The sequence below is a fragment of the Neopsephotus bourkii genome, unplaced genomic scaffold, assembly GCF_033783945.1.
Source record: "Neopsephotus bourkii isolate Nb327-2 ecotype Australia unplaced genomic scaffold, CSIRO-AGI_Nbou_v1 NB_1373, whole genome shotgun sequence".
In the NCBI taxonomy this organism is placed as follows: domain Eukaryota; kingdom Metazoa; phylum Chordata; class Aves; order Psittaciformes; family Psittacidae; genus Neopsephotus; species Neopsephotus bourkii.
The window spans coordinates 49,243-76,405 of NW_026901852.1; the positions used below are offsets into that span (position 1 = coordinate 49,243).

The 27,163-nt window shown below is 41.7% G+C and overlaps 2 protein-coding genes across 3 annotated transcripts; both read right to left on the reverse strand.

Annotated features, from left to right (window-relative positions):
- Positions 1-2,086: 2,086 nt before the first annotated feature.
- Positions 2,087-8,613, reverse strand: GHSR (growth hormone secretagogue receptor). Its single transcript, XM_061367254.1, has 2 exons — positions 7,377-8,613; positions 2,087-4,375 (listed from the first exon to the last, which is right to left on the reverse strand). Exons 1-2 carry the CDS (start codon positions 8,128-8,130, stop codon positions 4,071-4,073), a joined length of 1,059 nt encoding a protein of 352 aa, XP_061223238.1. The 5' UTR covers positions 8,131-8,613; the 3' UTR covers positions 2,087-4,070.
- A 6,022-nt stretch (positions 8,614-14,635) lies between these two features.
- Positions 14,636-25,009, reverse strand: TNFSF10 (TNF superfamily member 10). Of its 2 annotated transcripts, none has more exons than XM_061367256.1 (5): positions 24,751-25,009; positions 20,857-21,009; positions 19,348-19,390; positions 18,573-18,689; positions 14,636-17,885 (listed from the first exon to the last, which is right to left on the reverse strand). In XM_061367256.1, exons 1-5 carry the CDS (start codon positions 24,874-24,876, stop codon positions 17,440-17,442), a joined length of 885 nt encoding a protein of 294 aa, XP_061223240.1. In that variant the 5' UTR covers positions 24,877-25,009; the 3' UTR covers positions 14,636-17,439. The 2 variants fall into 2 exon arrangements, with proteins under 2 accessions (XP_061223240.1, XP_061223239.1); XM_061367255.1 differs by having other exon boundaries at positions 14,636-17,888.
- Positions 25,010-27,163: the final 2,154 nt, after the last annotated feature.

Sequence of the window (27,163 nt, forward strand, 5' to 3'; positions counted from 1 at the left end):
TAGGGCATGATTTTCTGCTTGTGCGTGTCTCCATCAAAGGTACTTTTCTAAAATGAATGAAGCTTCCCTGTAAAGTGCCTTTGACTTATTTCATCACTGATGTAACAGGTTGCCAAGAAATAAAATGCAGCCAAATTGTTCCTATTTACTTGTGAAGCTGTAATATAAGGTGTAGTTAGAAAAGCTTCTAAAACTTGAACTCTTTAATGAACCTCCAGTTATTTTCTACACTGGCTGCTCACATACAAGTCAGTAAGAACACCGCAAAGTTTGCACTAACAAAGCCCTATATGTTATATTTTCTTTTTTCAGCTAGAACTGGCTAAGTTGGTTCCTGCAGGGAAAGGTTTCCAGAAATGCAGCCTATGGTTCAATAGCCTGAAGGAAATCGTGCTGCAGAGCTACCCAGTCTGCCACACTTAATGAATAGCCCAGTGCCTGCATGGGCTCTTGTCTTCTCTGTATGTAAAACATCTCAAAAGCCATATCCAGACCCAAAACAAGGTGGGGGAGGCACTCATGCTCTTTCAGATAGGGAGAAGGTGCCAGGAACATGGAGTGCTGCAGAAAAGCTCTGGGAATCAGAGGAGAAACACTTTGTCTCTGCTAGAAGGTAATTTCCAGGACGGACTACACTGTGGACCCGGAGGAGGTGCAGTAGGTGAGATGGATGGTTAAATGAGTGCCAGCATTGCATTTGCCAACATGGGTTGTTTGCCACTCTGCTCTCTGACCGCAGCATCTCCTCTGCCTTTGCAAGCTCTGGTAGAAACGAGGCAGGAGGAACCTTGCCTTGTGTTACTACCTGAGACAAACCCATGATATCTATCTTGTACTGACGTCAGGTAGCAGCTCTTTAGTAAAAAATGCCATTGAAATCTTGACTGCACTTTCTTTCCCTATGAAGTTATTTCTCACAACTTGAGCAATAACCCTTGAGGCAAGAAATGTGGATTCATCCATCATTTCTGGTGGGGAGGTGTATATCTTTCTGGAGGCATCTGGCAATAGTTGATTTTATGATGCAAAAGTGAAGGTTATCCAGGTGATATCTTTTTTCTTGTTTTCCATATAAAAGCATGCATAGGTACCTGTTGGAGGAAGCAGACCTTATTCACCATCTGGAATCAGTGCATGCCGGTGTGACTCCACTGGCTTTAGCATTTCTGTATGGAAAAGTTTTAGTGCTGAGGAAAATAAAACTAATGGATGGTATAGAGACAGCTACAGCATGTGTTAAATGCTTGACTGTTTCCTGCTAGATCTGCAGTATTTTCCTGCTTATGCAAGAATCCTGAAGGTGGCTACTCTTCTTTAAGGTGTTTTGTTAGATTTGGCCAAATGTTCAATGACTTGCAGCAATAAGTCCATTTCCTAAGTGAGAAGGAAAAGGTCCTGTCCTCCCTCCAAATAAGCAGCCAGTCCCCTTCCTTATGACTTCTGTGACCCCAGATTAAATGCTTTAAATTCTATTTTATACACAAAGGTACGTCAGTTTCACAGTGTTGGTATAGTTAAAGTTTAGTCTCTCCTGATGAAGTGTTAGGTTAAATGAAATTATTAGTATGGTTATAGTTTATATGCAGAAATTAAATGTGTGTACACAGGGCTTTCATGGGCATTAATGTTACAGCTTTTCTGAGGGGAAAAAAAAAATACCCGAAAAACCTTATCACCCCCACCCAAAAAGCCCATAGCCTAATCATGTTATGCAGATTTTAGGAAAAAAAATGGTAACCAAACAGTGCAGCTTCTCTGCTAGGTAAAAGCCTCTGTGGGACCCCTCTGGCCACACAGAATCTCTTCCTGTAACTGAGACACAGATTTTACTTGCAGAGAACAGAGCAAGCCTGTGAAGTCTTGCAGGCTGTGCATGACATTGGTACCCATTTCGTGCCCCATCCAAACGCTGTGGATGCCTGCCCTGCCTGCTGCCAGTCCTGCAGCACCCAGCACTGCGCCTGGCTCCCATATTGTGAGGAGAGGCGTGTGGCAGTGCTGAGTGAACCTGACAGCAACTTGCTTCTCCAGCCTGCATGAAATCACACACCACATCCTCCGCTACCAACAACCAGGTAGGTCTGTAAAGGGTTCCATCACTTTATTTTATTCTGTTCACATTTAATACCACAGGCACAGCTGAGATTTAAAACACGTGACACTAGGTGTTGTGAGTGGTTCATTTACAGAGGCATGTTACAAGTGAGTTCACATCTTCAAATCTTTTCAAGACTCCAAAATTTCTTGTTTCCCTGAGTTGCATGACGTCTGCCATCAGATCTGTCTGTTGGTCAGTGAATGAGAGAACAGCATCAGTAACAAGACGGATGTGATTAGAGATTAAATGATCCTATAGCACTGCTGCTCATTTGTCCCTTAATTTATAGGTTTGCATACATCAAACCTGTGCTTTCTGTGAGTGCTGGAGTGGGGAGCAAGACAGGCTCAGGCACCACACTGAGGAGCAGCAATCAGCCCCCTGGCCCTAGCAAAGCACTGGATGGCATAAAAGACACAGTATTTACAGAAGAGGCCAAATTCTCTTTTGGGTTATACCTGAGCAGCACCATCAGCTACAGGTGTAACAGGTGGAAAATGGCTGTCAGTGTTAATAGGAGTTTGAAGGCAATAAGACTTTTGCTAACAGACACTTCATTATGGAGCATCAGTTGTGGACCAGCTGGGTAATAAATACTAGAACAAAGGAAATAGAAAGCTGCTATTGCACTTGCATGCTTCAAAACTCTATTAACTGATCCACAAAATCTACGTGTTTGTGTGAAAATAGATGCAATATAAGACATACTTATTAACATAAAGGATGGAAAGTTTTCTGATTTGCCTTTTAATGGCATACTTCAGTTATAAAGATCAATTGAATTTAAGATTTTTATGGAGGAAGTACGAGAACGTGTCTGCCTCTGTCTCCCAATGCAGATTTTTCTATTACTTTGTCAGGTCACATTGGTTAAAAAAAATGTTCTCAATTTAATCCTACAGCAAACTAGTACAAGTACACACAGGGCTTTATGGAGAAACATGGTACTGGTAACTGGCTCATATATTTTAAACAGCAAGAAGTCAGGGTTTGCAGGCAGGAGACCTGTCCTCAACAAACCTTGGGGGTATGGTAGTACACAGCATAGGGACAAGTAACTACAGAATCATTACAAATATCAAAACAACTAAAAGCTTCCAGGTTCAAACACATCAAGTCATTCACAGACAAGCTGAATAGAATGTGTACAGATGATTTAACTAGTAAAATATAACAAAAACAAAAATAAAGAACTTTGGTGGGAGATTGCATTCCATATTTTCATAGCATCACTGCAGTCCACAAGTCAGCATTGTCCATTGTCCTTGTCCCTCTTATACATACTTAAAACAGATACTTGAGTACAGTCAGGTTCTAAGCCACTTCTGTGAGGGCATTTTTCTTTTTCTTTCTACTCAGATATGACATGAAGGTTATTTATTTTTATCCATTTTATTTCTTCTTTTTCTTCAGAAATAATTTTCCTCATTCAAAGAAAAATATTTGCTTATTTAAAAATCAAGATTATGAAAAGTGTATCAAATTCTGTGTTCACTACTCCAAAAAGGCCATTCAATTTTCTCTTTGTAGGATCTGGTTACATGCTAGCAAAATTTTTAGCAAAAGTAAACTTAACTCTGGAAAAATTGATCTCAAATTAGCAGCTACTGAAATCACAGAGACTATCAAGTGGACTGGGCTATATTCCCCTGTTCAGGATGGTAAACCTACCTCTCCTGCTAAAATCAGCGTTAAAAAATCATAGGGGAAAAAGTAGCAGAAAAATAATACTTGTGTGTTGCCGAATTCTGTAATTGGGTATCTCCTTTTATGGTCTCAGAATTTAGGTTTTTGTTGTTTTGTTGTTGTATTTTTGGTTTTTTTAAGCTGTAACTGCCAACATTACATCTTTCAGCAAATCCAGATGGTGACAGAAGTACAGCTTTAACATTTCAATTCGTATTTCTTTCTCTTTCATTATGGCTTTCTTGGAAACATGGGTAAGTGATGCTCCACTGCTGGAAATCAGGTGTCATGTGATAACACTTGGTTCTGTCCAAACACGCAAACTTTCTTGCTTTGTGCTGGAGAGTCTTTTCTTTGGAAGGGGTTTGAGTCCAAACAGACGGCAAGCAGCAACTCGGTACTTCTTTGACATAATGTTGTAGAGGATGGGGTTGATGGCTGCGCTAAGGTAGAAGAGGACGAAGGACACCAAATTGCAGTACTGGCTGATCACTGCTATCTCCAAGGATCCAGCTTCAAAGGATTTGGAAAATAAATATCGTCCTACGTGAAAAGGCAACCAGCAGAGTATGAAAGCAAATACCACCACAACTAAAATAAAAACAGCAGAAGAAATTGTGTTAAGAATTAGTATTAAGATATGGGTGATTAAAAATTCTATTTTAAAATTATATTTCTTTAAGAAATTAACCACAAAGCTTGAAAATGCATCCCATAAGTTTTCAGGTTTGTGTCTCTCAATACAATTTCTGAGGTATGAATTAGCAACACTTGAAACACATTGATCAAATCTAAACAGACTGTCCGTATATTACACAACTAATATGATGTAGCACACTTCCAACCTATAAACCTTAGGTTTTCATAAATAGAGAACGAAACAATCAAAATGGTGACAAAAACAGTATAATGATCTATCATCTGCAGTGTTTAACAAAAGAAAATTATGTATGATGTGATAGACTCAACTGTGGTTTATAACAAAGAATGTAATCTCTGGAAAGCAAAATTATTTAAAGCAAAGGTCCAAAAATAAAACAAACCACCAGAATGTGGACTTCTAGAGCACACACGGCAAGGTAAGAACAGAAAAGTGTTGCATCCTGCAGTTTGTCCATTTTTGGGAACATGATATACTCCAGTAAGAGTAAAATTAAACATATATACTTCATAGTTATATAGTATATATGTAATATTATACTATCACTATGATTGTGTTTCTATGTAAAAATAATGTATGTAGAATAATAGGAATGTGTGAGCTTTGAACACTTGCCCATTTGAATTTCCACCCTACAGAAAGGGAAACATTTTCCATTTATTTCCTGTGTGTTATTGATCTTTCTTACCTTTCTTATTTTTCACAATGCTTGAGTGTATGTTAATACTCCAGAGAAAGAAAACCCAGAAAATCTGAGCAAAATGGTTTTGACATTCTTAAGGCATGTTCACCTGTTAACCTGTTCTCCCATGTTAGCAATCCTGCTTTCTCATGTCAAGTCATAGAATCATAGAATAGATAACAAAATTCAAAGAGCTAAGAGGAATTGTTATAGCGATCTTTCCCCAACAACTTCCTGAACAAGCATTCCCAAGTTTAAATGGATACTTATGCAGGACTTATGGTGGACTATAAGGCACAGGGCTGAGGTTCAGAGTATATTTTTCAGCTCTGCATCTTCTTGAGCCAACCACTTCAATTTTTCCTCAGTATCTTCACCTATGGAATTCAGATAATGCTTCCCTTGCTCACAAGTGGAGCTTAATCCATATAGTGTATATTACCATGATGGTCATTATCAACAGGCTTTTAAGCATAGTCAATATTTTCATATGTAGTCATGTATATTACTAGTCAGGCTTTTGACAGTTTGATCTTCACGCACGCAGAATCACCTTGATTTCAATAGGAACTGGGTATGATAGCTCCTTTGCAACTGTATGTCTAGATGTTTAATTAAGGACCTAGAAGCATAACCTTTCTCTATAATTTAGAAGAGGTGCTGATGCTAATCCCATTTACTTGATGTTCCATGCAGAACATCAACACCAGTGAGAGCAGACTGTATTGAGTATCTGCTCCTTCTGAGCCCTTATTAATTTCTTTTCTTTCCATCAGACTGTTATCATTTAGAGAATATTGGCTCCCTGTCAGAGGATGGTCTTGCCACTGTCTTGCTTGGTTGTCAGACCTTGTAAAAGTTAAAAAAGAAGGTGTCTGAAATACTGTAATGCTTGTGGCAATGCTTCAGGGCAGGAATAAACAGTTATTATTTCAAAATTCTTTACAGTTAAGTATGCAGAAATATAAACATGGTAGTAATATACGCTAGCAATTTACTTATTCTAAGTAGACATTCATAAGCCTGAAACTCTAGAAGTGTAAATGATGAATTACTTCCAAGGTCACACCAGACTGAAGTAATCCTATTGATCATAACATGTAGCTGAAAGGGCACAAAGAATGCTGTGGGTTTTATTATTCTTCCTGCTATTGCATAATAATAAAGTAGGACATGAACAAAAAAATCAGTTAGGCTCCCATTTAATATTTAAAGGTACTTAGGACACACTGCCACCTCTTCATCTAGATTATTAGCCCATCACTTCAGCACAGCTGAAATGAGCACAGCACAGCTGAAATGATCACAGCAGAGCTGCTGCCCATGAAACCTTCTTCACATAAAGCATCTCATTGCTGCTGAAATCCATGGGATGACTTGCACTGCAGAGGGCTTTTGCTTCAATAAAGGTATTCAGCAGCAGTAGGATTCTGCAGTTTTTAGGCACTAAACTGGAGAACAACTTTTTGGTTTTGTGCACTGAACTCCGCAACGTGCACTGAGTTTGTACGTTAAAATTTGTGTTTCCACGTGCCAGCAATAACCGTTGTTTAAACCATTCAGCAATGTCAGTATACGAAGTTAAGAATGACAGTGTCTGTCATCTTGATCCTGTCTTCTTGAAGTCAGTGAGAATTTACAGAATCACAGACCTCAAAGGAGATGCAGTGTTCCCTGTTCAGCACATCCTGGTGGTTTGCTAATATAAAAAGGAAGATTAATTTTACAAGCACGGCCACGTAAGCTTATGATACCACCCCAATATGCTAAAACCTCAGCACTCTTTTCATGTGAAACTAAGTGCACCTCATATCCTGCTTTGCTTAGTCTGCAGTTCAACTCTGTGCCTTGAGAAAGGTTTCCTTTTGTTTAAAAATGAAATAAACCATCTTTCTGTAAATAACATCAGGACTCACAACCAAAGAGGAAAAATGTTAAAGAAATCTCCAGGGTACTATCTAATTATAACCATAATATTTGTCCTTGCCAGTGATTGTTATTAACGTTTAACTGCTTGAGAGTCTTCAGCTCAAATCAGTTAGAAACAAATGTAGGGAGAAAGAAGAGGTATTCTACAATAGCTTGAGGTGTAGCACTTTGCATGAAGCACTTTCGATAAATGTTTTCCTTTGGAAACAGCTATAGAGAACTACTGAGTGTTCTCAGTCTTTCTCTCACACACACAACACACACACCCAGAGACACAAGCACATGCATCCTTTGGAAAAACAGTGCAAGAAGAGTCGTACCTAACATTTTCACAGTTTGCTTGTTGTTCTTATCCCTGATGACAGTGTTTGGACCGATGTTCTTTCTCTTTCTCCTCCAGAGCTTCCTCCCAATGAGGCTGTACAGCACAGTCAGGCAAAACACAGGCAGGAAAAAGAAGATGCTGGAGGTCCAGACCATGATTGTGAGGAGCCCTGAGCGGATGGCATACTCTGTGGCTCGGCACTCGTTGGTGCTCAGGGGGTTTGTGCCATTCTCGTGCTCGACCCCCACCAAGATGAAGATGGGTCCAGCGCTAATGAAAGAGATGGCCCAGAGGAAAAGGATGACCAGCTTGACCTTCCCCTTGGTAATGATCACTTTAGCTCGGAGGGGAAAGCAGATGGCAACATACCGTTCCACACTAAGGGCAGTGATGTTGAGGATGGTGGAGTAGGTGCAGCTCTCGCTTATGAACTGGAAAAGCTTGCAGAGGAGATCCCCGAAATTCCAGGGCCGGTACTGCCAGAGGCGAAAGAGGTCCAGGGGCATGCAGAGGAAGATGAGCAGGTCGGAGAAGGCCATGCTGGACAGGTAGAAGTTGGTGGTGGTCCTCATGTCCCGGAACCGCGACACCACCAGCATGGTCATGAGGTTGCCAATGATCCCTATGACGAAGAGGAGGATGCAGGCGACTGTGATGCCTGTAAGCACGGGTGCGGGAAACAGGTGCAGAGGGGGCTCGCCGCCCGTCCGGTTCTCCGCGTCGCGGCTGCCCGCGCTCCCCTCCCGCATCCTGCCGCCGCGGGCTGCGCATCACCGCCCGGCTCGCCCGCGGAGCCCCCCGCGCCCCCGTAGCCCCAGCTCGGCCTCCGCGCCGCTGCGCGCCCTCCGCTGCGCTGCTCGGGCAGGTGCGGAGGGCGGGGAGGGACGGGCGGCCCCGCTCCGCCTCTCGCCGGGTGCTGCTGCGCCCCCCTGGCCCCGAGGTGTGGGGACAGAGGGGCTGGTCCTCGCCGGTGCGTCACGTGAGACGTGGGTGCGCTGGCTCCGCGGGCGCGGAGCGGCGCCGCGCTGCTCCCGGGCTCTGCTATGGGGCTGGCGCCGCAGGACCAAGAACTAGCCCAGCCCCGCAGCGCAGATCCCGCGCGATGGCAAGGTCCGCACCGGCAGCATCGCTTAAACTTTCTTCCCAAGTCCCGGCGCGGGGCGGTGGGGTTTCACCCAGCGCTTCCCACCCAGGACAAACGCTCCCCGCCCGCCACCGCTGCCTGAACCGCTCTTGCCCGGGGTGCGGGTACCACCAGTCGCTGCTGCGAAGGGCGGTCGCAGTCTCCAGAGTGCGGTGCCTCGCTTGCCTGCAGCTGGGATGCCGCTCCTTGCCCGCGCACATAGAGTTGTTGGTGCCCGGGGTGCGCGGTCCTGCGGGGCACGTGGAGATGTCGCGGTGGGTATAGGAACACAGGGGTGGCTGCAGATTCTTCCGTCTCGTTTCGTACCTTTGTTTTGCCCTTGGATCTTGGCAGGAGCCCGGGAAAGGCTCCAGTTCAGTGAAGCTGCAGTCATCACTCTCTTCTACATGGTTTACCTACAATTAAATTTTGATTTGACGTTTCTGTTGTCCTATGCTCTACCCTGTGCAGACATTTGCATTTCTGTATTGTGTGTTTCGCCACTGCAGACTCATATATACTACTAAATGACAGTATTGTACCTGAGAAGGAATCAGATGGAAGCAGCACAAGGTGAAACCAGGGACAGTAAAATGAAACACACACACACCCCTCCCCGCCCTCCCACCCCCCCAGCACACATGAAAAGGGTTTCTCCGTCTTCCATTCCCACTCGTGCTCTGAAAGTGTCTGTGAGAGTGTGCTACTGCAGAACCTCTTTTCACTCCTTTCTTTCCTCTACCCAGAGGAGCTACATCCTTTCCCTTGTACCCCATGTCCTAGGTGGCAACCAAGGCTTCAAATCCATGCATCTAGTTTAATTCAGCTGAGAAACAGCTGTATGAGTTTTTCCCCATACGTGCGCTCCCATACGTGTGCACCTACTAGCATTATGATTTCACAGCTGTGGAGAGATAGAGTGTAAGTGCTGTCTGTGCCTGTTTCTGTAATTTGCTTTCTGTCGTAATGTAACATTAGCCTTAGTGCCTTCCCCATATACTAATTTGGATTATATATTTCCACAATTTTGTTGGAATTGGTATTCATCATTCCTGCTCTTGAACCATGAGATAGTTTTGTAGCAAGTTACTCAACAGTTGCTAAATTTTATGGGGATGGCTACACATTAATTGCAGTTGAAAGGAAGAAAGAACCTAATGTGCTTCTTACTTAATTTATCCTGTTGCCTATGTAATTGTTTTACAGGTTTCTGAAGAAAAATCACAGGCTTTATGCTACTGATGTACAGTTATTTCATACTAAAATGTTGTGTCAAATCTAATTTAAATTACATTGCACTGTTACGAAGGAGCTAGTAACTGTCTCTTTATTTAAGCTGCCAAATACTTAGTATTATTATAAAGAATTATTTCACTTTGGGATTATTTCACTTTGGGATTCTTTTTGTGACAAATTCTCAGGCCAATGATATTAACTGCAGGATGCTGATATTTAGCAGATAAAATGATCTGAAGCTATAAATGTGACTTCTCTGTGTAGTGAGGATCCTTCATTCTAATGAAATTCCTTCAGTTTTTGCTGAGCTGTATCTTGTCAAAAAATGACCATTTCCCTTTCCGCAGGGAAAGAAAAAGCTTCCTTTTTTTATTATTTATATTTACTAAAATAATGCTTGAACTGATGTGTGTGGCAAAATCAAGTAGTAAAAAGTGAGGTACCATGATACATATATTCTGAACAATTTGAGCTTGTAATGTAGTGATTTAACACTTAATTCATTGTGAGTTTGATGTGTTGAGTGATGAGCCTCTGGGATCAGAAATAGCAGTTGTGCTTTGAACCCAGCAACGCTGAGCCCCTTCTTATTTGAAGGGTACCATGAGTCAAAGTCTTCTCTGGCTGCTTCTCCTTCATGGGGTCAGAGAGAGAAAAAATGTCAGCTGAGGGAGAAGAAAAACAGCTCCAGTTTAATGATTTTTATTTTTTTTTTTTGGCAATTGTAGGCCAGATTTTGATGTGATATACAGAACTGACATCTCGCAAACTTTATGATAATGAGTTCCTGGCTCTGCTTTGCATATGCTGAAGGACAATGGTGAAGATAGCAATGATAGAAGGTATAAGAGCTGAGACAGAAAATAGCTTTAGCCTCCAGAGAGTTATTTATTAGCCCTCAGATGAAAGAACAATACTTTTATGCTGCCTTAACAACTGCAGAAAAGATTGAAATTGCTAACGTTATTGGGGTGAGAGAAATTAACAGAAAGAGGCTGAAGTTAAATACTTTTTATGCTCAGTTTTATCCGCTATCCGGATGTGTGAACAAAATATACATTAAAAAACAATTTAAAAAAGTATAATGGACATTTACCTTTCATGGAACTTTTAAAATATTGGTGCTTCTTTCAGTATCTTTAAAGCTGTGCTGAGCACTGGAGAGAAGGTAGAAGAGAGTTTCTTTTTATGGAGTTTTGAAATCTCTCTCCTCTGTTCCATTCTTTCCATTTTCTTCTCATCCAATGAAGCTTTGATTCTTGTTTATATCATTGTTTGTTGTCATGGGAATATCTGAAGGCTTTGAATATAGAATGATTGTGGTTTTATTGTGAAGAGATGAAGAAGCTGGAAAACAGACTTCAAGGGAGAGATCTCCATTTAAAAATGACACACCTCCAACAATTCACAGAAAAGCAAATGCAGGGGCAGAAGATGTTTTGACTTCTATTATAAGTGTATTTTAAGAACAGAAGGTAGTATTTGGTATATGCTTTCAAAGGTTATGGTTTTGCAACTATCATCAGTGAATAGTGTTGACAAAATAATGGTAATCTAACTTCATATCATAAAACCCAGAATGTGCTCAAATCACTTTATAGTTGTTTATGGGGCAGTAAACATCTGCAAGCAGACTTCGAAACAGAGTTAGTTTATTTATCAGCAAAGAGGTGCTTTAATGCCACTAATTCAGAGGCATCTGCTTTAGACTTAGGTTTACACTATTCTTCAGCTCACTGTGCCACTAGGTCACGCCCTGCGCACTCATGTCCCTCTTCTTTATATTTGTTCACCAACTGGACAGAGAACATGATTTACTGGTGTCACGTTTTAACACCCGCTGGCATGTAAGCGCTGTGCAGCCACTCACTTGCTCCTTTCTGGTGGGATGGAGGAGAGAATCAAAAGAGTAAAATGACAAAACATGGGCTCAGATAAAGACAGTTTAATAGAGTACAGCAAAATCTGCACACAAGCAAAGCAAATCAAGGAATTCATTCACCACTTCCCATGGTCAAGCAGGCATTCAGCCATTCCCAGGAAAGCAGGGCTCCATCACACTTAATGGTCACTTTGGAAGACAAATGCCATCGCTTCGAACGTCCCCTGCTTCCTCTTTCTTACCCAGCTTTACATGCTGAGCATGATGCCATATGGTACGGAATAGCCCTTGGGCCAGTTGGGGTCAGCTGTCCTGGCTGTGTCCCCTCCCAGATCTTTGTGCACCCCCAGCCTGCTCGCTCGTAAGGATGTGTGAGGAGCAGCAAAGACCTTGACTCTGTGTAAGCACTCCTCAGCAATGACTAAAACATCCCTGAATTACCAGCACAAATCTAAAATATAGACCCATACCAGCTACTATGAAGAAAATAAACTCTACCCCAGCCAAAACCAGCACAATTTGTCACAGGTATGTTTGCTCTGAGTCGCAACTACAAAGTTTTTATTAAATAATAATTTCTAGCATGAGAGTAGTAGATGTATCCTGTAACTTTGGTTTGTTTTGGGTTTTTTTTCCATATCATTGGACAGACGTATATTTGATCTCAAAAGATCTGCCAGTTTTGACTAAGCTGTCCTGGCTTTGGATGGAAATGTTCACCTGACTTACGTGTTTTTATTAATATTCCTTATGATTTGAGTTCTGTTAGTGCCAGAACATGCAGGATGGGATTGCATGGTTAATTATTTTCAGCTGTCCTTTCTTGTTGATGCTTCTGTCTCATGTTAAATGGGGAATGATAACTTGGCTCAATTCAACAGCAAATCTGCAGTTAATCCACTTTGCCTTCACCCAGCAGTTGTATGTGCTAAATAACCATAACCTGATACAAATGGAGAATGAGCTGAGGAATTCGCAATCAGAAGTATCTTGAGGAGGAATTTGTGCCTTGAATTCTATTGTGTTTAAATTGCTACTTTCTGAAAGGCAGTTTGAACAACTTTGGATTTCCTGATGTTTGCTAATGCTGTGAGTGTTATATATGTGATGTGCCCGTGAAAATGGGAGCTGCTCAAACCAACAGGCTTCTGCCCTAAGTTGCAGTCTTGTCTCACTGACAAGACCAAAGCAGTTTGACAGCATTTCTGTCATGCCCTGGTGTCACAAAAAAATGTCACTTCTAAGACTTATAAAGGAAGTTAATGGAAATGTCTATACATGTTTGGATTATGAGAGTCTGAGGAAGAGGTGTGGTATTACAAAGCAATAGTGATGTGGTGGTCAGGCAGTTAACTGTGGTACCCTGGCAATCAGATTTTTAACAGGATTTTTAACATATGATATAGCATGCAGTTCAGTTTGTTACTAGAGAAAAGTTATGGAGAATCAAGTTTTGGAAAACTCTGATGAAAACTGATACAAAGGTGCCTTGGAGGGATGAACGAGATCTTGTCTCACTGTGCCTATTTATGCCATATTGATCATTGCATTCAGTCTTTTCTTAAAACCTAATATTTAGATGCAATCTGACAACTAAAATTATGAATTTCAAAACCTCAGTGTATGAATCAGGCTTTTTAACTGTTTGCATGGATTACAGCAAATGCATCCCCAATCGTGAGTAGGCAGTGAATACTGCTGCAATACAAACAATAATAATTACATTTACTAAGGCAAAGAGAGGCAAAAAATAGAAGTCCATTTCCATGAAGTAATGGAAGGTACAATAAAAGCCAGTTAATTTGGCATGTCCTCTTTCCCATGGAAACACCAGAAAAGTGAAAACCCTTTGCTAAAATACAGGCAGTCTGTATGAAAGGAATAATTTCTTTTGAAAACCTGTGGGCATCCCTGCAATTTGGGGCTGCTCAACCCTAGACATAGCATACTGGTTCGAGTGGAGTTTGGCATGGATGTGGAGAGACACATACACAGACCTATGTGTCTGATTACTGAGGCTTGAGGCATGCCCATCTATTCCAAATAAAGCCTAACACAAACACTGGGCTAAATGCATTTATTTAGCTTGTAAGTCCATTAGGGAGTCAAGTATCCTTTTGTTAATGACATAGATGTGCAGTGTGTGCAACAGTGATGTGGGGGTCTTCCAGAGACCAGTACAGTGAGAATAATAATACAGTGGGGACTGCTAAGAGAAGGTAATGTCAAAAGAAGACACACAGAGATGAAATAGCCCTTGTGGTGACTAAGATGGAGGCAAAGTTCCTGGAGGCTTGTGCCCAAAAAGCAAGTGATTTCCCTATCGTGCCATGTTGCTGCTGCTTCAGCCATAGCCCTTCTCTGCACAAGCAGGATGAAACCACCCCCTCTCCCACTTGAAGGCTGGGGCTCGGGTTGGATGGTGTCTTCATCTCTTGCTGAGTTTCCAGGGTTCGCTTGGGTTTCGTATGCTTTTTTGGTTGCGCAAATTTTAAAAGGGAAGACACCAAACAATATCCTGTGCTTGGTTTTGGGGCAGGGAGTGCATTTGTTTTCAAGATTGGGGATCTCCACAGCTGCTTTACAACATCTGTGTAAATAGTCCTTGTCCCTCAGAATTCCATGTCTTTTTCTATAGCTTGGTAATAGACAAGGATCAGGTGTTTCCTAATAAACAGATTTCTCACTTAAATAATGGCCAAAGCCCAGAATATGTGAAGAACCTGAAGGGAAGTGCTTGGCATTTTGTAGTCTCTGGTCATGAGATCATTTTCAGTGATTTCTTCAGTATACTGCTTCCAGATGGTGCTCACTAACTAGGATCTGGAAGCTGCTCATACGGCATTACACAGTATGGCATTGCTCAGTAGTTTGTATTACGCCCTTTGCATTGCAACCGTCTGTGGCATTTAGTGGGTTATAACTGATACCAACCAGTGTCAGAGAACTTATTTCAGACAGCGTTGCTGTAGAAGCCATAGGATGATACCAATAATCACTACAAGACTAAGTAACTTTTTAATAAAAATGTTTTATATAAAATGCATGTAGAAAAATTACAATCTGTACATGTTACCACAACCTACATCCACAAATAAAAATTTGCTACATTCGCCATTCAACATAAAGTGAGATGAAAAGTATGATTCAGGGTGCAACTGTACACAGAAGTTGCTATATCTTTCCATTCATTTTCGTATGTCCTGTATGATATTGCTTGATAATCTCTCCCCAGGATAATATCCGGCAAGCATGCCTTTTGATTGTTCAGAAATAAAATGGGATTATTTGGTGTGATTCCTACTGCGATGCACTCTGCAGGCAGAGATCAATAATATGTATATTTGGATAAAAAAGGAAGGCAATACCACAGAGCATTCCCCAAGCAACAGCAGGCATGGTGCTATATACTAAGAGTTGAGGAAAGAATATGGAGCAAAAAAACCCCTATGTGTAATAAGACAGTTTGTCTTAGCATCAGCTGCAAGTTCATGGAGCCTCCGCTGGTTTCCTTCCAGTCCTTTCTAGCAGCCACAACTCCTACGCTACACAAATTGGTCTTAGCCATAGGGAGGGTTTCTGGGTCTAAGCTGCCACCAGTAAATCCAAAATACTTTTTCACAGTTCAAATAAAATTTCTTTCAAATAAGCACCTAAATTAACATCTAAAAATCAAATCAACTTTTTAAACAATAAATTGCTAAAAACCTTCTCAAAAATGATAATGTGGGTCAATCCTCTGCTGAGATAAAAAAGCCTGATCTGTCTGCAAGGAGAACTTACAAAAGTCATGAATAGAGCAGACATCCAGATATGCAGAGAATGGCTTTGTTCTTCCCATTTTCTGCGCAGGCATGCTGGAATCAGGAGGAAAACTGTAGAAATATTTTGTTCTCTGTTGAAACACGATTTGAGAATGAGTCAAACCGAAGTGTTCCAGTAAAAGATGAAGAATTTCACGTATTTGATTACCACTGAACACAGTATGCATGACGCTATGTTAGAACAGTAGGCAAAGTCAAACCTCATCATTTTAGGCTTACAGCAGTGTGTTATTTAACCTGTCATAAAGAGAGTTATTCCTGAAATTCTTCTCTTGCTGCTCAAACACAGGTATTTAAGCGAACTGATGTATCTGCTTTTCTCAATGACAAAATAAACTCAGGGGCTTCTGTCTATTCATATCCTCTTGTTGACAAAGTAGCAAGATGAACGATGCATGTTTACTCATGAGGCTCTTATGCAAAGGCTGTACAGTGATTTAATTACCAGAACGTGGAGGTGAATGTGAGGGTTCCCACGGCAACCTTTGTGTATTAAAAAAATAGACAACCGGACTTTTTCCTGGCATCGTTCTGTTGATGTAAAGTAACTTTTGCAGAACAACTGACTCCCTTTCCCTCCACTTTTTTCATTTTATTTTTTTTTACACTTTCACCTTCTTTTTTCCCCAGTTTTCTCTGAATCTGGGCAAAATGCAAAGTGGTATCACTCCACTGGCAATGCTGTGCATGTGCTGATTTATGTTACTTAACTTCTGTGCACCTAGTCCACAGCTTACACTTGCAAATCTTTTTTTTTTCTTTATATTTTTATATAAAATATTCTGACTCATAGAGTTTAAAAAAATAGTGCCTTTTTTTTAAATTATGGTTTAAAAAAAAATTATAAAAATTTTCCACCCATTCCTAAAAATAAAATCAGAAGAGCATTACCTAAATATGCAGCTCTTGCTTAAGTATAGATAGTTCTGTTTGTTTTTGTCAAAATATTAGTAATCAGGGTGTGTTATACTGCATTACATATTACCAGATACAGGCCAGTACAAACAAATGTGGAAGAACCATGTCATGCTTAATTTGTGGCAAATGTCTAATAAAACTCAGTATTTACAGAAAACCACCTTTTTTTCTGGATCAAGTACTTGCTGTCAACAAGTGCAACAGCAAGTACATTACTGAACCTATCGGAAGCCTGGTGAAATCTTTGCAGCACAGCAATTAAGTAAATAGGCACTATTGTAATGTGCTGATCAAAATACTGATTGATTTCAAAACCTCTTCTGTGCCATTTCAGCAGCTTGTTTTATGTACAATATCCTGATTAAGACAGGCTAATGTGTTTACTCAAGCCATGATTCTGAAAACTGCTTAAGCACATATTTAATTTCAAGCATGTAAATACCCTGATTTAGTCACGACTGTTCATGTACTTAAAACTGATTAGGTGCTTAAGTGGTTAGATGAGATGAAGGTGTGCACTCTGCATTTCTGATGGACTTTCAATTTTTGTAAAACTCAGGTTCAAACAAAAACTTCCAGAGTAATTACACAGGCATCTGGGAAGCAGTACTTACAAAGGCTTCTTACCAGAGCTGAGATATTCAAGATGGTATCCCAACGGAGACCACAAATAAAATTTGATGCCCCGTCTCACCCTTCAGTAACTAGACCTGGAGCATCCTCCATCCCACCTGCTGTGACTGAGCTGGTGTGGAGCACCTCTGCAGAGGTGGCGGTGAGCACCTACCTGCCCGGGGTTCTGACCAAAGGTATTATCTGTGGTGTGACATCCTTGCATGTTGCCAGCCTGCCTAGGCAGTGGAGCCTGCCAAACAGCACCATCTTCTGCGGCTGCTCCTTCCTGTCTGGTGGGAGAGTATTTGGCATGGTCAGACTTTGCAATGAGTGAGCTAAGAAAGGGGAGTCTGGTATTGTTGGTATTGCTACAGTGCTTGCTTATTATTCCCTGGTTTAGAGAATTTTAAGCTGATCCTGACACAGAAAAATGACTCCTTCAGAGCATGATTTTCACCATTTAACCAATCAGAAAGGCTCCAAAAAAACTTGCTTCTTTGTCCATGTCAACTATATCACCATTACTGACAGAGACAAAAATCCTGTCTTCTTTTTTCAGCTGAAACACTCCACCTTGGTAGATGGAATAAAGTCCATATTCCGCCTTTTTAGACCAGCAGCTTGTTCTTGCACTTTTCATGAGCATAATGGGCTCTGGGTAATTTGTCAGTTTGTAAACATATTGCACAAGCTGCTTGGGATTCCTGATTTGTGCCAAAAAATCTGAATCCTCATTCTCATTTTCACGGAAACGAAAATAAATTTGTGAGTAGATGTAATAAAAGCCCGTTTGGGGTATCACTAACTCGCCATTTCTCAGCTCCACGTTGTAAAGGAAAGAGTGGCCTTTCCTTGATGATTCCCAGTTGCTTATTTTTTGTCCGCTCCCTTTTCTGGCCACGGAATCTACTTGAGAAAAAAAGACAGAAAAAGTTAAATTACATGCCAGCTAGTGAAGCCAGGTGTCTGCTAGTTGGGGTGTCTAGTTTTTAGTAACAAACTAGGAAAATCTGCTCTTCCCAGTGGTTCCTTAGGCCAATTCTCAAAACAACCTGAAGGTCCAGAAGCCAGCTGTTTAGCTCTATGTGGGAATTCACACGGACTACCTTCATTTATAATTTTTGTGACCCACAAATAAAAGAAAAATCATTATGTTGTTACTTAGTAACAAAGTTAGAAGATCCATTTGTGTCTGATATCCTCCAAAGCTGCAGAAACCCTACTAAGCCTTTCGTTAATATGGCCTGAATGTCAAGTCCCTCCTGTCTCTGTCTCGCATTTCTAATAGGTCTGTCACCATAGCAGCTGGGATTCACACAACTAACAGAAGGAAATTAAAGGAAAGAAAAAAGGAAAACTTAACATTAGGGAGAAGGATAATTTTTTTCCCCTCTAATGAAGGTTCAAAAAGAAAGGTTAGGGAGGCACCCAGAGAGAACAGGCTTTCTCCTGTTCTGCAAGAATTAGCTGAAAAAAAATATTGTCTGGGACAAGACTTCAATGATCTGTACTAAAAAGGGTATATAAGCACAAGGCTCACAATGAGAGTGTGATTTCTGTGATCTTTAACTGTTTTTAAATGTTTTTTCTTACTGCGTGGTGACAGGGAATTCTTCCTATTGCTGTTGCCTGTCAGATGTGCCGCAATCCTGTTGATGGGGCTGAGTGGCTGCTGCCTGTCATTGTGTGGCAGTGTCATGGTTCTTTCAGCTACAGAAAGATGAGAAAAGGAACCTCATGTTAGAAGCAAGAATGTTAGAAAGCACATCTGTCCCGTCTGATTCAATGTTAAGGAATAGGTATGTCATTTGTTCAACTGACTAAATCATACACTGAATGCTGTACATTGACTAATACTGCTCAAATTTCTCTTTTGCTCTTGCTCTTCTTGAAATGTCTTTATATGCCTCTTTGTTCTCCTTTTGCTCCTCCCCCAGCCCCAAAATTACTGATAGACAACTTAAAATAACCCATAGTACCAAATTTTCACATTCACGATCAGCATTTTTAATGGTTAAACGTTCATAACCTTTACACCAAATTTCTATTTGGAGGTTGTGATGCTTTTGCTCAACATGTTTAGGGCTGCACAATCTTCAGCAAAGATATTCCTTAGCTAATCTATGCGTACAGCAGTTCAGTGCTGCTTGTTTCCAGGTGAGCAGATTGTTTAAACAGTCCCATAACACTGTGGGACTGAGGTCTAGAAGCTGAGCCTTCAGCATCCCCCTTGGTTACCTTGCTCTAACCACTAATCATCACTGCCAGTACGTGATCTTCAGTGTTTTCTGCACTTTTTATAAATTGAGTCACTACATATCAGGTGCCACAAGCTGCAACTTTTTGCCACAGATAATAAAAATAATACCATTGACTGCAGATATGTTTTCCTCATAGCTCCTTGACATCATCTGCCAACAAACACAGAGAAAACAAATTAGTTCAGAAAATGATGGGTTCAGGAAAAAGACACTCCTATCTCAATTCATAAACAAAGGGGTACTCTGGATTTGATCAACAAGCAAATAAAAAAGGCCTATTAATTTGTTGCAATAAAGTATTACTATGTTTACATCTTTTATTTAATGAAATACATAGGAAAACATTTTCAACATAGCTCAACCATCTGGGCTTTAAGTCTATTGGAAAATTTGACCATCATGCTTTTCTCAAATAAGAGATACTATGTATAAGCACCAGCTTCCATTTGTAGAATATGTGGCAGTGTGCACTTCTGTGTGATCTTAGCTCTGAGAAATAAAATTTCATTTCTTTTTATACCCCTATGTGAGGTCTTCAGCCAGCATCTTTGTGTGTTCCTCTTTTTTCACTGTTTGCTGACTGCTGAACCAACAGTGGTGCAGCTGCAGCAAGCATGCTGATGGTTTGCCATGATTTATCTGGGTGACTAACATGGGCCCTGTACTGCCACTTACTGATGGGTTCTGCCTTCCCTTCCCCTCCTTTCCTTTATCTTCCCTTCCTGTCATATTATAACTATTATTATAATTTATGATTTCTGGCACCCAGGCTATTTTTTTTTAAGCCATCAGGGAGCAAGTAGGTATACCAGATGTCTAAATGTTCACCAAATAAAACAATGTTTTCTTTACCCAAAGTTCAGGGACATCACTGATAGAATTTCCACTGAAGGAGCCAAGATCTCTGAATATAATAAGAGGATCTATTTTGGTCTGCAAGATGTGCTAGGTAAGTTTCAGCCACAAACTGAAATTTTTATGGATGAGCTTTTTTTTATGTGCTGGATATGGGATTTTGAAAACCACTACAGAAGATTTTAGCCTTTCTGAGTTTTCAGCCAGTCTTATTTTCTTCTCTGTAGCCAAAATTATACGTATTATGTCTAAATTTTGCAGGAGATGGTGTTCTCAGAATGCTGAGCTGGGAAGGTGTTGTGCTTGATGCTGTGTGCTTCCCCATTACAGAGCTCATGACTAGACCATTCCTCAAGCACTTTTTAACCTCTCCCTGTGTTACATTTCATCTCATTTTCTCATGCCAGTTTCCATGTATTTCCAAAGAGGGAGTGACACCTCTGCTAGGACTATGATCTATATGGTCAGATACAAAAGCAGCTCAAGTCAAACACTTCTGAAGTACTTCAGACAAGCCAACCTATCACTGAAATTTATGTAGTGAAAAACTATTCTCTTTGTTCTGTTCTCCTGAATGCAGTGAAACCACTGTCATGGGTCATTTTGGCTTCAGTGCAAGCACTCTGCAGCTGAAGGATGTGGGTTGACAATTGTTCTGCAGTAAAACAACCCGAGACCTCCCACCTTTATTCTGCTATTAGGTTTCTTTGAACTGTAGTTATCACCAAGCACACTGTTTCAGTGTGTCGGCTCCCAAATACCTTTTTAATTAATCTTCCCAGATGCCACTTTACTTGCCAGCAGGGATCAGCCACTCTGTCTTCACTTTCAACTAGATCCAACTTTTGGATGAAATCTCCAATTTCCTCCCCAGTAAGACAAGCAACGTTGCTCTTCGAGTATGTGTCCTGGAGCTGTAGCAGAAGGGAAAGCCAGCAGTTTTCACCTGTGATGTGCCTGCAGGTGTTCAGCTGTGGTATGTCACTAAATTTACTACCTTTAGGGACATGCTTTCTTTTCTTTCAAGCATTTGTTAGTATGGTGCAAGTTATGACTATGTAGACAGCATGAGTAATTCATCTTGATTTTATATAATTATTTAACTAGATGGCATATCTAATACCCAAAAACATACTTACATTATCTACATGGACATAAATCTGGTATCCAGCACAAATCTAAATAAGCTTTGTGAAATCTCAATATCCAAATCACTAACGTTGTGAGTTCTTTAGTTGCTCTAGAAAACATGTATTTGCACAAGGGATTTTTTTTTTCACAAATTACTGAGGATGAAAACCAGACCTTAAAGGTATTTTCTATTCTGATGTTTTAGCCAATGCCATTTACAATCCAGGGTTTTGCTATTATATATCCATACCATATCCTCCCCATATCCAGTTTGGGGTATTTCCAAAACTGTATTTGACCTAATAGTTCAGAACAAAGCCCAGACAACAGAAATGACATCTAGGTCCAAAAAAATACTGAGTGCTTGTGATATGGGCCTATGTCTACACCCTCTAGTCACAGACAAAACAGATTCTTTTCTGATAAATCAGTTTGAAGAGAGTGCAAAACACATGTTGACTCCATGGGAATCTTACTGGGAGAGTTTGCAACATAGTAGGAAGCTTTTTCCAGGCTCTGCGGCCTCACATGTAACTCCAGCTGGCGCTGTTGTTTAACCTACAAGCACAAAACCTGCGCTGCAGCCAGCAGAGATCAGCTCCTGTCTGCTTTGAACCCAGCAGCAGCTGCTGCATGCTGTATCAGCTATAGATTGGTAAGGCTTCTTGAGCCAAGACTGCACTACAGGAGCTTGGAATGAACAGCAATCGGCAACAAGCATGCAAAGCATTTAGATGGACTTCTGGTTGTTAACATTTACATTTACTCTTTTCATGTTAAAGGCATTTGGTCTGGTTTGCAAAACAGATATATATATTCTTCAGGTACCAGTTTCAGCTGTCCTTGAGACAGAGGTACTGAAAGCAACAAATGGAGTCACTTCCTCCTTCACACTCCATGCTTTTCCTGCCTGTTAGAAAACAAAGGCATTTAGGGAGAGATTTCCCACTCCAGGAGGATGAGGATAATTGACCCATACTACCCTGCAAGTCCTTTGTAGCTGAACAGCACTTTTGGTTTGCTGCAGCAGATTCCTCCAAGCTTCATCTGTTACTTGAAATGATTTTGTACGCATCAGAGTGAAATGAGGCCACCACGAAGAGTGTTTGTGAAGGTTTCTCTGTCTTTGCTGAGTACATTCTTAAATCACTTTTCTAATTTCAAGAACTCAGCATGATTAAAATTACATTCTTCTTAGGGTAAAACTGCACTTACAACTAAGGGCTCTGACATTTAACTATAGTTCTAGAACAAAGTACTTTGAAGAGTTATAAAAACCCCAAACATAGGTGAGCAGTTGAGATGTTACTTTTTATTTTCCTATCAGATTTGCTACAGCTCACCTCTGAGCTTTGCCCTCCAATCTGGAAGCAAACAGTCCTGGACCTCTGCCTTCTCCTTACCTGAATACTTTTCCCACAAAACAGATTTACTATCCTGGCACTGGAACAGCATTTTGCATGCATTTTGAAATCCTTGTGAATGCAACCTTGTATCAGCAGCATATGGCACTGAAGGATTGGTATTTCTGTTGTACAGGTAGAGAAAGCCAGGCATCAGGGTATTGTAAGACTTATTCAAACGAGGTTTTGTCTGTACCACTGAAGTCTGAGGATGCAAGTCCTGCAGGAATGCCATCTTGTAAACCTTCTATCCTATTCTAGTAGTGAGTGAACTACGTTTTCAAAACAGAAGGAAGTCTAAAGATATTTTTCTTGCAGCCCTGTATCCTGAAGCATAATGAACTTTATTGTGCTCGTTGGCTCAGCACTTCCTCCCAAAGCAAAATGCTTAAACAAATGTTATATTCGTAGCTATACCCAGACTACTATGAGGAAAAAATACCTGCTAGTTCCACATTATTCTATTTGCAAAGATAAAAATATCTGCTGTCTCTTCAGCCACAGCAATCTGGTGAAGGTGTAGGAATGCCAGTATTGTGAACAACAAAGGGAAGAAAAATGGCCACACAAAAATCACAGTTTGTCTTTTGAGATTTATTCCAAATGCACCACGTGGATGTGGGGTAGGAGACTGTGTTTCTAGGTAAGCTTTTTCCTTGTTCATCAGATAGCACAGTCAGGAAAGTATGTGCTTGAGGTACTCCCTCCAGAGCCAGCAACCTTACTTAGTAGCCCATAGCAGCAAAGCAAAACGTTGGGGGGGCGTAGATTTAGCTTTCACACTAAATGCAGGCTTATTCAGAACCAGCTGTATTTTGGGCAAGTATCACGAGATGTGGTTGTGTCCCAGGTGTATGTGTTTGAATACCAGGAAAGGAAAGATAACTGGTTACCAATTACTTAAGATTGGCAAGCTTGTTAAGCAAAGGACTTTGAACCATATGCACGAACTGTTGAGAGTGCATTTATGTATTTTTCTCCATTAGCAGTATTATGTAATCTGATTTTGTAAAATCAAAACATTTCTGTGACTCCCCCATTCCACCAAATATGGGACAGCCACAGCTATGAACTCAGCAGGAAAATCCATTTTGGACATTTCCAAAGTATGAGCATTGCCTCATATTGTAGAATACAGTCTACCCTTTTAACATTTGCTCCACAGAGCACTCTGACACCGCAGAAAACTGCACCTATTAAACAAATAAACTCACAGGTAACATTTTACATTTGTGTGATATTTTCTGAAGTTGTGTAACTACAGTACACGGGGGGGTTGGAACTAGAGGATCTTTAAGGTCCCTTCCAACCCAAACCACATCAAAACAGTGAATTTTTGGCAAGACAGTCAGGGAAACCTTGAGGACTAGGGGTTAACGAAAAGCAGGAGCACACACATTAAAGGCTCATAGGACTATCAAGTAAATATAATTTTCTTGGAATACAAATGATCTTCTGCAAGAATAGGAAAGGGTTAAGTGGTAGTTAGCAGGCTTGAAGGATGGCTGCAAGGAGACCGAGGCATCTGAACTATACAATGGGCACTCTACAAGTCTTTCTGAGGAATTCAGTGGTGTCTGCTGCCTGGATCAAGTTCCTTTGGGATTAGTCGCTGACTTAAAACTATGTATTTTTCCTAAAGAAGGCATTTAAAAGGTACCTCAGCTTTTCTTAGTCTTTTTTGTCCCTGTTGCTCACATGAATATGCATCTGATGGAGGCTGCTGCTGTCCTCCCAGCGCTACCAACGTCTCTGCAAAACAGTGGGATGCGGTAGCAGATTTGGCGCTCTGATAAAGAGCATATTTGCTACTTCCCTGCAAAAACACGCTACTTAAAAAGCAAAAACTTTTCAATTGTTCTTCCCCTGCGTGCACCCCCGGGCATGAGGAAAGCCTGCACAAAGCGCAGGCTCACGCAGCGCGCAGCTCTTTTGTCTGTGGGCTCTGCTCTGAACAAACACTTGGAGGCTGCCGCCGGCTCCAATCCCACCGCCGAGCGCTGCGCGGCCCTGCGCCGGCTTCTGCACAGAGCGGGGACACGCTTTTGTCTGTCTTTCCTTTCCTTGATCAGACAGAAAGGGAGAGAGCGGGGTCCCCCCCAGTTGCCTGCCCCCACCGACCTGTTTGAGCTCGTTGGTGAAGTAGAGGAAGGTGACGGCCACACAGACGGACTGCAGGAGCACGGCAGCGACGAGCACGGCCGCGCAAGTCTGCCCGGGGCTGGGGCCGGCTGCGGGCAGCATCATGGCCAGGCAGCGCTCGCCGGAAGCTCCCGAGCGGCGGCGGGGAGGGGAGGACCGGGCCGGGCGGAGGAGGACTGGCGGGCCCACCAGCCTCTACCCCGCGGCGGAGGGCAGCCCCGGCAAGCCGTCCGCCGCGCTCCCCGCCCCGCGGGGCCGAACCGAGCTATCAGAACCGCCCCCCCCGCGCCCCGCCCCGGCCTATTCCTCCGGCTGCGGGGGTTTGCTGGTGCTGTGGGGAGTCCCCACCTCCCCCCTGTACCCCGGGAAGTGTGGAGTGACTGCTCAGCCGTTAAGTCGCAGGGCGTTTCTGGGCAAGCTTTCTGAGCAGTCGCCGCCAGGGTATGCTGGAAAAAGGGTGGTTTTAGGAGACGAAGGCTCTGGTTAAGGTACGGAGAGGCCCACAGTTGTCTGACACTGCAGTTTCTCCCTCAGAGCTGGTGTATGACAGAAAGGCGCCAGCTACCTTTTGGGCTTTCGCTATCATGAAAGGTTTGGATGGTTGGTTTTCAAGCCTCTAAGACTCCTCGCAAACTGTTTTTCCAAACTGTTGAATCCAGGTAGTTGTTTTCCAAAGGCACATGAGTGATTTGGAATGTGTTTATTAAGTTTCCCTGCGGTTTTGACACCTTCACCTCACACAGACTGTGGATCGTAAGCAACTTCATAATTATCTGCCGATGCTTTAAAATAACTTAGAGGTAGCATCAGTGTGGGCTGCTGACAGTGTAGGCATGGAAAACTGGGATCTCAAATCCCAGTACAGAGACTTGAGTTAGTTCAGTTTTGCTGTTGCCTGCAGGGCAGTGTGAAATTTTGGCTCCTGCCTGACATCCGTAACCTGAGTGCCAAGATGCAGGTGGGAATTCTCAGTATAATTACAGGGAAAAATTAAAATAAAGATGTCTCAATTTCTCCTGACTATTAAGAACATCTTCAGAAGATGTATTGCACTGCATTCAACTATTTACAGGAAAATTGGTTTTTTTCCATCATAGTGTAGCAAAACAATCCCCGAATCCCTGTTTAACGTGGCAGCAAGCAGTTTGTCTGGCTCTAGTCAGCATTCAATCTGTGTGCCAAAACAGTTCAGATCTGTGTAATTCCAGCACATGTCAGATGGAGAAGATTAACATTTTCTTGAAAGTGAGCTCATCATCTCCTCCTAGGACTTCTCAGCAAAGCCAGTGTGACAATTTGTGCTCTTTCTGCTTTGTAGCATCGCAGTCCCTTCCTAAGCAGGACTAGTGGGACTGCTATTCACTTTTACTTAATGCAAAGGAGCTCTCTGCATCCACTTCAGAACAGGAGTTTCTCATAGATTTTAGCACATGCACTGAAGACCAAAAAACTTACCCCCTTTACTTCCAAAAAAAAGCCCACTTCCCCACCCCAAAAAAAGCCCCCCCAAACCCTACTCTGTTTATCATGGTTCATAAATTCTTAAGAAATAAATTTCATCTGAGCCATGTGAAGAGTCAAAAGGCAGTAACTAACTTGGAGGAAGAATCCTGCCTGCTGAAGAAAGTTTGTGTGAATTTTCATTCCAGATGCTTAGGGAGGTCCTACCTTGCTTGAAGGAAATGAAACTTCTTTTAGTGTTTCCTTTCAAAGAGAATAGAAGCAAAAGTGAAAGGAAGCTCAAGGTTACAGAGTACCTGTGCTGTTGTTCACGTTTAGGAGTTGGACTTTATTCTGTTTTTCCGACTTCTTCACCCATTTCTCCCCAGCCTATGACTTGTAACAGAACTAAATATATAAAGGGGGAGTGTCACGAGGATGGAGCCAGGCTCTTCTCAGTGGCAAACAATGAAAGGACAAGGGGAAATGGGTATAAATTGGAACACAAGAGGTTCCACTTAAACCTGAGAAGAAACTTCTTCTCAGTGAGGGTGACAGAACACTGGAACAGGCTGCCCAGGGAGGTTGTGGAATATCCTTCTTTGGAGACATTCAAAGACCTCCTGGACACGTTCCTGTGTAACCTTATCTAGGTGTTCCTGCTCCAGCAGGGAGATTGGACTAGATGATCTTTTGAGGTCCCTTCCAATCTCTAACATACTGTGATACTGTGACTGTGATACTCTTGGGGGTAAACATACAAGCTCATAAAAGATGTTTTCAAGACCCATGTACTCAGCTTGTAGATGTCTACAAGGTATGGTTCACATCCCTCTGACCCATCATTTGAAATCCTCCAGGGTATTCCTTATGCATCGGATTTAAACTCAGTTATTGCAAGTGTTGTAAGGCAAAATTAATGATGTTTGTTTTGAAAAGAGTAATTGGGAAA

Bases quoted from the DNA above. Each gene is read 5' to 3' on its own strand.
- GHSR (XM_061367254.1), bottom strand. From the start codon at position 8,130: ATGCGGGAGGGGAGCGCGGGCAGCCGCGACGCGGAGAACCGGACGGGC. The intron at 4,376-7,376 runs GTACGACTCTTC...TTTTTATTTTAG, and splicing joins GCAAACTGTGAAAATGTTAG to TTGTGGTGGTATTTGCTTTC.
- TNFSF10 (XM_061367255.1), bottom strand. From the start codon at position 24,876: ATGATGCTGCCCGCAGCCGGCCCCAGCCCCGGGCAGACTTGCGCGGCC. The intron at 21,010-24,750 runs GTCGGTGGGGGC...CTTCTGCTACAG, and splicing joins TCACCAACGAGCTCAAACAG to CTCCAGGACACATACTCGAA. The intron at 19,391-20,856 runs GTATTTGGGAGC...GTTTGTTGGCAG, and splicing joins TGGGAAGATTAATTAAAAAG to ATGATGTCAAGGAGCTATGA.